The 7,119-nt window shown below is 40.2% G+C and overlaps 1 protein-coding gene across 1 annotated transcript in view; it reads right to left on the bottom strand.

Moving 5' to 3' along the window:
- Positions 1–5,664, bottom strand: part of LOC109467368 (alpha-N-acetylgalactosaminide alpha-2,6-sialyltransferase 2-like) — a 5,971-nt gene extending 307 nt beyond the window's left edge. Inside the window, exons 1-6 of the mRNA XM_019765310.1 lie at positions 5,114–5,664; positions 3,758–3,926; positions 3,216–3,366; positions 2,719–2,841; positions 1,239–1,478; positions 1–431 (exon numbers count right to left, since the gene is read on the bottom strand). The exon at positions 1–431 is cut by the window's left edge and continues 307 nt beyond it. Coding sequence (XP_019620869.1) covers positions 287–431; positions 1,239–1,478; positions 2,719–2,841; positions 3,216–3,366; positions 3,758–3,926; positions 5,114–5,629 — 1,344 coding nt within the window. The 5' untranslated portion in view covers positions 5,630–5,664 and the 3' untranslated portion in view covers positions 1–286. The remainder of the gene's footprint in view (positions 432–1,238; positions 1,479–2,718; positions 2,842–3,215; positions 3,367–3,757; positions 3,927–5,113) is intronic.
- Positions 5,665–7,119: the final 1,455 nt, after the last annotated feature.

Here is a 7,119-nt window from a genome sequence, read left to right as displayed (position 1 = left end):
ATGAAAATTGATACGAGTTGGTACATTACATATTTAAAATTAAACTGTTCTCCAGCTTTAAAAATTCCATTCAATTTCTTTTTAAGTTGGAGAACAGTTTAATTTTCATTATGTAGTACAGTGTTCCTATTTTTGGTACCACGTTACGACGTTTTCTTGATGTAACTTGCTCCACGAAACTCTTTCATTATCCACGTCGAGATTGCGTGTGGTTGACGAAATTCTTGTCGTAGTAGTGTCGGGAAAACCTCTTGTAAGATCTTGTAACAGTTTGATTATCATTATATTATGCAGTGTTCCTTTGGTACCATGTTACGACGTTTTCTTGGTGTAACTTGCTCCACAGAACTCTCTCATTGTCCACGTCATGAGAGCCTGTCTTCCATTGCGTGTGGTTGACGAACTTCTTGTCGTAGTAGTGTAGGGAAAACCTGAAATTAGAGATGAGATGATGAACAATTAAAAATAAATTTTTCATTGTCTTTGATTTAATTATTTTTAATTAAAATGTCCCGAAATGAGGATAAATTGTCCCAACCTGTTTTTCGGAAAATATGTATGACAAAAACTTGAAATAAACTTTATTTTGCTTAATACATGACTTCCGGGCACACTACTACTAATAGTATATTATTGCAGAGGTTTGGGAGAAATTTTGCAGAAATTTGGGGAACTTTTCCAAAAGCCAGAAACGACGTGCATGATCAACTAAAGAAGGGCTGACATTCGATTCTGTTGTCCCAAAATTGTCCCAAAGATTCTTTACAGTTGTCCCGGCCTAGATTTAAGTGGTCAGTGGCCATCGGGACACCATTAATTTCGAGCCCTGAAAATTATAATATGAAAGTTTATTGCAAATACATGCCCGAGGGCTAATTGCAGTTACAAACAACACAAGAAAGAAAATACAGTGGTATGTGAGACTATATCTACGCCCGCAACATTATACTATACTCTACAACATACATGGTACAAGCTATAGTTTTACTGGGTTTGATTTCTTCTTTTTAGGCAATGGAAGACAAATTTACCCACTTCTATAATATGTGGGTTCTTTGATTTTAGTAGTAAAATTGTTTTGTTTTTTTTGGTGGTAGGGAATGGTCGGGAAGTATGGGAGTATTTTGGACACGGTGGTAAATAATTGTTTTCTGATGTCGTCATAAAATGGACAATTAGAGATGAAATGAATTTCGTCTTCCACTGCATTTGAGGAAAAAATATGACTCGTTACATACCTCTTGTCGTAGCCGAAGCCGTACAGCGTGACGTCGTCGCACACGTGCATGGCGATGAAGACCGTCAGCGCGCCCGTTGTGGGACGGCTGGACGTGGCGTTCAGGTAGTTGACGAAGGCGTAACGGACGAAGTCTGGGTGGACGATGCGGAGGTTGTGTGACGTCACGTTCTGGGGATTGCGCAATTTCCTATGTAGAGAATTGATACAGATAAACATGTATACAAGAGGAATTGAGAATCTAGAACTTGGTTACAAGAGAATATATAAAGATATATATATTAAGTATACTTTTTTAATGTAAAGATTCTTGATATTATAATTGTCAGGGACTGGAAAGTGGATAAGCTAAGGTGGTACCCTCTACCAGGCTTTGGAAGCGTCCTGATAGACAGTTGGCCAAATAGATAGTTGGTCCACTGCGCGCAAAGAATAATACAAAGTTTCCAACCCTAGTATCTGTCTATTTGGCCAGTTTCTACAGTCTTTTCAGATGCTTCCAAAGCCTGGTAGGGGCTAATACGTTGGCCTCTTTATTTATTAATAGAGATTTACCACATTTGTGGAAGTATTGACATAACAGATGAATATCACCTTTTCATTCAGCTTACGTACCTTTCGAGAGGACGTCCCTAACCGAAGTTAGGTACTCATTTTCACCTGAGTCGAGCGAGGAAATAGGTCTTTTAAAAAACGGTTGTGTCTTTTCAGAGAGGATAATTATTCGAGTAGAACTTACCTGCATTTCCCATTGGCACATACTTCCGGGATGGTATCATATCGCAGTTTCTCATCAATGTATTGCAGATCGTAAGATTTAAACGGCACGTACAGATATGTGACATCCTGTGGAGGAGACAAGGAACAGACAAAATCATTGAATTGTGACCATTTAGACTGCCAACTTGGCCTTAACGTCAATCTTCGGTTACAACCTCCTTGTTGACAGCCAAATGCATTCAAATAGCTACCGACTTACAAGCAAATATACCCCCAAATGATATGACGGCTGTCGCCGATTTTGGTATGCATAAGTATCTTTTTGCCTGGCAAAAAGGGGTTTTACTCTCCACTAATTCTTGGCTAGCAAATATACCCCCAAATGATATGACGGCTGTCGCCGATTTTGGTATGCATAAGTATCTATCTGTATCTATTTCACATGAGGAGGTGAGGTGATACCGCAAAAACAACGAACATAATGTATCGCTGCTTAATTTTTCCATCGACTATCGATAGATAAAACTACTGTGGTAGATCCGAAAATAACCTAACCAGGTTGGTTGGTTGGTTACGTTTCCATATAGCTGTCAGACATATTCATCAGAGCTTCTGACTGGAGTACTGTTTTCCGCCGCTAGCCGATGTAGCTGGCGCTTTTATTTGGTGCGAGAACAAGCAGCTCTGAGGAAGATACCTGTTAGGCATTGATACGTAAGAAGATGAAAGCCCTTCCTGGTTGACAATGTGTAGAAGAAAACACTAATATCCTTACTTGATTCAACAGAAACCTATTGTCAATCGACTCTGGGAAGAATATGTAGAAACTGGTTCTGTTGCCGACGTCGGGCGCGTGGCGAGGTCCGATTTCTGCATGGTTCAGTCTGTGAAAAAAATGTCTATTACCATGGCAACTAGTGTTGGGTTACATCATGTTGCAATTTTATAGCAGTAGGGATTTAGACTGTTGTCACCATACATATCAATGTGTTTGGAGTTAGAATTAACAGAGCAGACCATATGCGAAGATAAACATTATGCATTTGCTTTGCACATTAAAGGGAAGGGTATCAAGCATTTTTAAAAAACGTAAATAATATTTTTGAAGTGACTATAGAAGCAGTGTTTTCCAGACTATTGCAAACCTTATTAGATGAACGCCAATTATACCGTATTCTATATATGAAGAGTACATGTAGTTTGAAATTTACACTTTTAGAGATCCGAAACAAACAAACAAACAAACAAACAAACAAACCTAAAAACGTAATCGTGGCTGTCGATTTCGTCCCCTTTTCTTGAACCGTTTAATATCCCTCCGCAGCCGACCACAGCACACCTAACGCATGGTTTTCTCCGTCCGCGGTAGAGTTCGACATTATCCGTATGACGTAGAATGCTCTGCACAGCTGTAAAATATAGGGACTACATGTAGTGGAATAGAGTTTACGATTTTAGTAAACACTGCATGAAATAATAATGATACACTTCATCAGAACACAGATTTCTTTTAATATTTTACATTCACTGTGTTATTTGACCAAAATTCTGATTTCAATTTGACACAATGGTGTGTGTTCTGATCTCAGATTGTTCAGGACAAAACATGGCATTCATGCGAGGAACCGCAGCCATGTCAGTTGTAATTTCTTTAGACATCGCAAGGTGGCGCCCAACAAACGTAGGACTTCTGAAACCAAAGTTCGACAGAGAGTATTTTATGCACATATTCAAACATTCTTGAAAGTCCCTTCTTTGACAGAAATCTTCTCTTATTAAGTCTTCAATACACATACTCACTTTCTTTGCTCTCAGTTTTGTAGCCGAAGGGAAGCTTGAAAATGTTGAGGTCCAGAAATCGTCCGTCTTTTACGTCACTGGTGTCCAGTAGCACTTTGACGTCAGCTATGTACCTGTCCCGAAACCACCTGGATACCTCCGATCTTCTCTGGAAACCGTTTGGACATTTCTAACAAAACACAAATATGTGCAAATGTGTAGGGTGTAACATCTGTGTCCATAATATCACCAGGGTCCGTAATATCGCCACCTTGAGAAATAGTGTGCTTAAAGATATTTTTACTGCAACATACCCTAGGTACGTACATTTGATGTGTGAAGGAGTGCATACCAAAAGTATGCATATATGTTGCAGTAAAAATATCTTTAAGCACACTGTTTCTCAAGGTGGCGATATTATGGACCCTGGTGATATTATGGACACAGATGTTAAGTATATAGTTTATTGTAGTTTGTTTCTATTACGGTTAATGTTTTTTGTGTGCTGTTGATTGGTGGCTTGCATTTAGCCTCTACCAGGCTTCCAAAGCAGCTAGAAAGAGTAGAAATTGGCCAAATAGACAGATAACATGCCAGGGGAGTTGGTCCGCTAAATCAGTAAGTAAATGAGTACATTTGCCGCACTCCACTAATCAGTAAGTAAATGAGTACATTTGCCGCACTCCACCTACCTCCGCACCTCGGCATGTTATTTGACTGTGTCTATTTGGTCAATTTCTACTCTTTCCAGTCACTTAGCTTCAAGCCTAGGTAAAGGGTAGCTTGCTGTTGTGTACTAGAAAAGCTGTTGCTAGGACTCAAAGTCACGGGTTCGAATATGTAGGTTATAAAAGTCGATTTTGCACGGAAGTCCTGTCATGAGAAGACGTCGCGGTTAAGCTGTTTGCCACATGTTTGATGAACAACCAAACCTCAAACAAGAAAACAATACAGGCCAAAGGGTATACATTTATCTACAAGATCATGCAAACATAGAGGTGTTTTGTGGTACTGAAATAATTGCCAAACGTTGCTAGGTTGCGAGGTGATTTGGGAATGAATGCAACTTGTGATGGTAACAATAATGAAAATGGGGCAAAGAGGGGGAGGGGGAGGGGGGCGAAAACAAAACGATGTCTGAAATAAAGACTAAGCTTTAACTTCCAACACTCAGATTACAGAATTGGGACTTACCCCAACTTTTCGGTTGACGGTATTTCATAATGATTTTACCAACACAGATGAACTTTCATGCAAAACGATATCTAGTAAAATGTTACTGAGAATCGATTCAAATGGCTGAGCCAATATTTTGTCCCTACCTTCGATTTAAAATTAAGGTTGATACTAGGACTTCATGTTAAAAGTCTTACTTACCGATGGTGTAAATGTAGGGTCTCTCTTGAAAGGGTATACACTTAATTCTTTTCCTGGGTCCAGTTTAGGTTGCAAGTTGTCCAAAACGTCCATATCTTCTAGTAGCCGTTCCATTTCTTTATACGTCTTGGCGTGGTGTATAATCATGTCGTGAATTTTTTCCACCGCATCTTTTGCTCGTGTGCCCCGTTTTCTCTGATCTTCAGCTAGATATATGATTTCAATCAGCATCCTTCCGTACTCCTCTTCTTCTATGTTTCCGTGCACCCCGAGGATGTTGGCAATTTCGGACAGTTTTTCTCGGTCGGTCATGGGCCTGGCTGTGGAGCTGCGTATCTCTACAAACACTCTCGATTCCGAGTGCCATTCTGATAGCTTCCTTGTGAGATGTGTCGTGGGCGAGGAAAGATATTGCACGAGAAAGTAGGTGAGAGCACCGAGCGCTAAGACGAAGCCAAAGTACAAAGAGATGTTGTTTTTACGTGGTTGTGTGCAAACCATTGTGACCGTTGACATTAGCCTAGTTGTCGAGCAGGCTTCCAAATGGTCCAGGGCTGCCTGAAAACAAACAAAGAGTAAGTTATAGTAACCTGTGTAAAGAGACTAAAATATTATGTTGATGAAGGTTATACATCCAGGTATTACACATGAAAACAGTTACTCAAGCAACAGGATAGAATTTTAACTTCTATCCAACTGCCTGGGTAGCTGTTTTCTTGTGTAGAAAAATGACTACCCGTTCCAAGCTGGTTGTGTTATTTTTAGCATCGGCCCAGTCATAAGTTAGCTATGTAAGCCCACCCTTCTACGTGTGACCATTGTAGGAAATAACTGAACAATTTCTGTCAATCTGACCGTTCCTCCCTGAGAAGCGACAGGGGCAGGGACCAGCAAATGGGTATTACATTGGGATTCTATGCTAAAACCACTAGAAACAAGCACTTATTTCAAACCTCAAGTCTTTACCCCCACTGCAAAACTGGATTTGTCAGGTGTCTTTTGGTACAAATATTGGAAGGTCGACTCCTGCTACAGCCACAATATGAAAATACCAGGATTTCACCCCCTGGCAAAGTGGGTCAGTCCACCGAGGGAAGAACTATTTGGAGGTCAATAACAGATCAGACCATGCCAAAGGTCACACTTTTTGGCCAGATTTTAAAAATATACATTCTTCTGTCCTTCTTACCAGAAAACTGGGCCTTTCTGACCAAAATTTGCCCCGGAAATAAGTCCAAACATATAGGTGTACAGAGAGCGTTTTCTGTGCGTGGCGAATTATGTACATGTACTGATGTAGGTGAGTGATATGGCAATATAGCAACACCCGATCCGATGCCACTCACGGCAACAAAACATACTGTACAGTAACATCCGTGTCCATAATATCACCAGGGTCCATAATATCGCCACCTTGAGAAATAGTGTGCTTTAAGATCGATATTTTTAGTGCAACATACTTTTGGTATGCACTCCTTCACACCTCAACGGTACATACCTAGTGTATGTTGCAGTAAAAATATCTTTAAGCACACTTTTTACCTCCATGAAAAATGGAGGTATTGTTTTTGGCGTGTCTGTCAGTATGTATGTATGTGTGTGTGTCTGTGTGTCTGTGTTTCCGCAACTTTGTGGTCAGCATAACTTCAGAACGCCTTTATGGATTATGATGATATTTGGTATGTTGGTTAGTCTTAGGAAGACAAACGTCAAGGTCAAATATGGGCCTCCTGGTGGATGACCTTGGTACTGCAGCAGAACTTCCGGTTTTTGTATCTTTTGTGCTGAACATGCTATGGTCTTGACGTTTTGGTGACAGATTGCTTTTCCTGTCAGGAATAAGTGGTGTGAGTTTGGTCCCCCTAGCAGCTTGTTCTGGAACTGCAGGGCACTTTCTGGCGAAATGTTTAAAAGCCAATAAGTCCAGATAGGAACAACATATTTTCATAATTTTTGGTGTGTAGGTAGCTAAGAGAGAGATGTACATGATTAAATGCAAATTATGC

The sequence above is a fragment of the Branchiostoma belcheri genome, unplaced genomic scaffold, assembly GCF_001625305.1.
Source record: "Branchiostoma belcheri isolate BF01 breed outbred unplaced genomic scaffold, Haploidv18h27 scaffold18, whole genome shotgun sequence".
Lineage (NCBI taxonomy): Eukaryota > Metazoa > Chordata > Leptocardii > Amphioxiformes > Branchiostomatidae > Branchiostoma > Branchiostoma belcheri.
The sequence above is the reverse complement of the archived record's forward strand: the minus strand, read 5'-3'. Positions and strand labels throughout refer to the sequence as shown.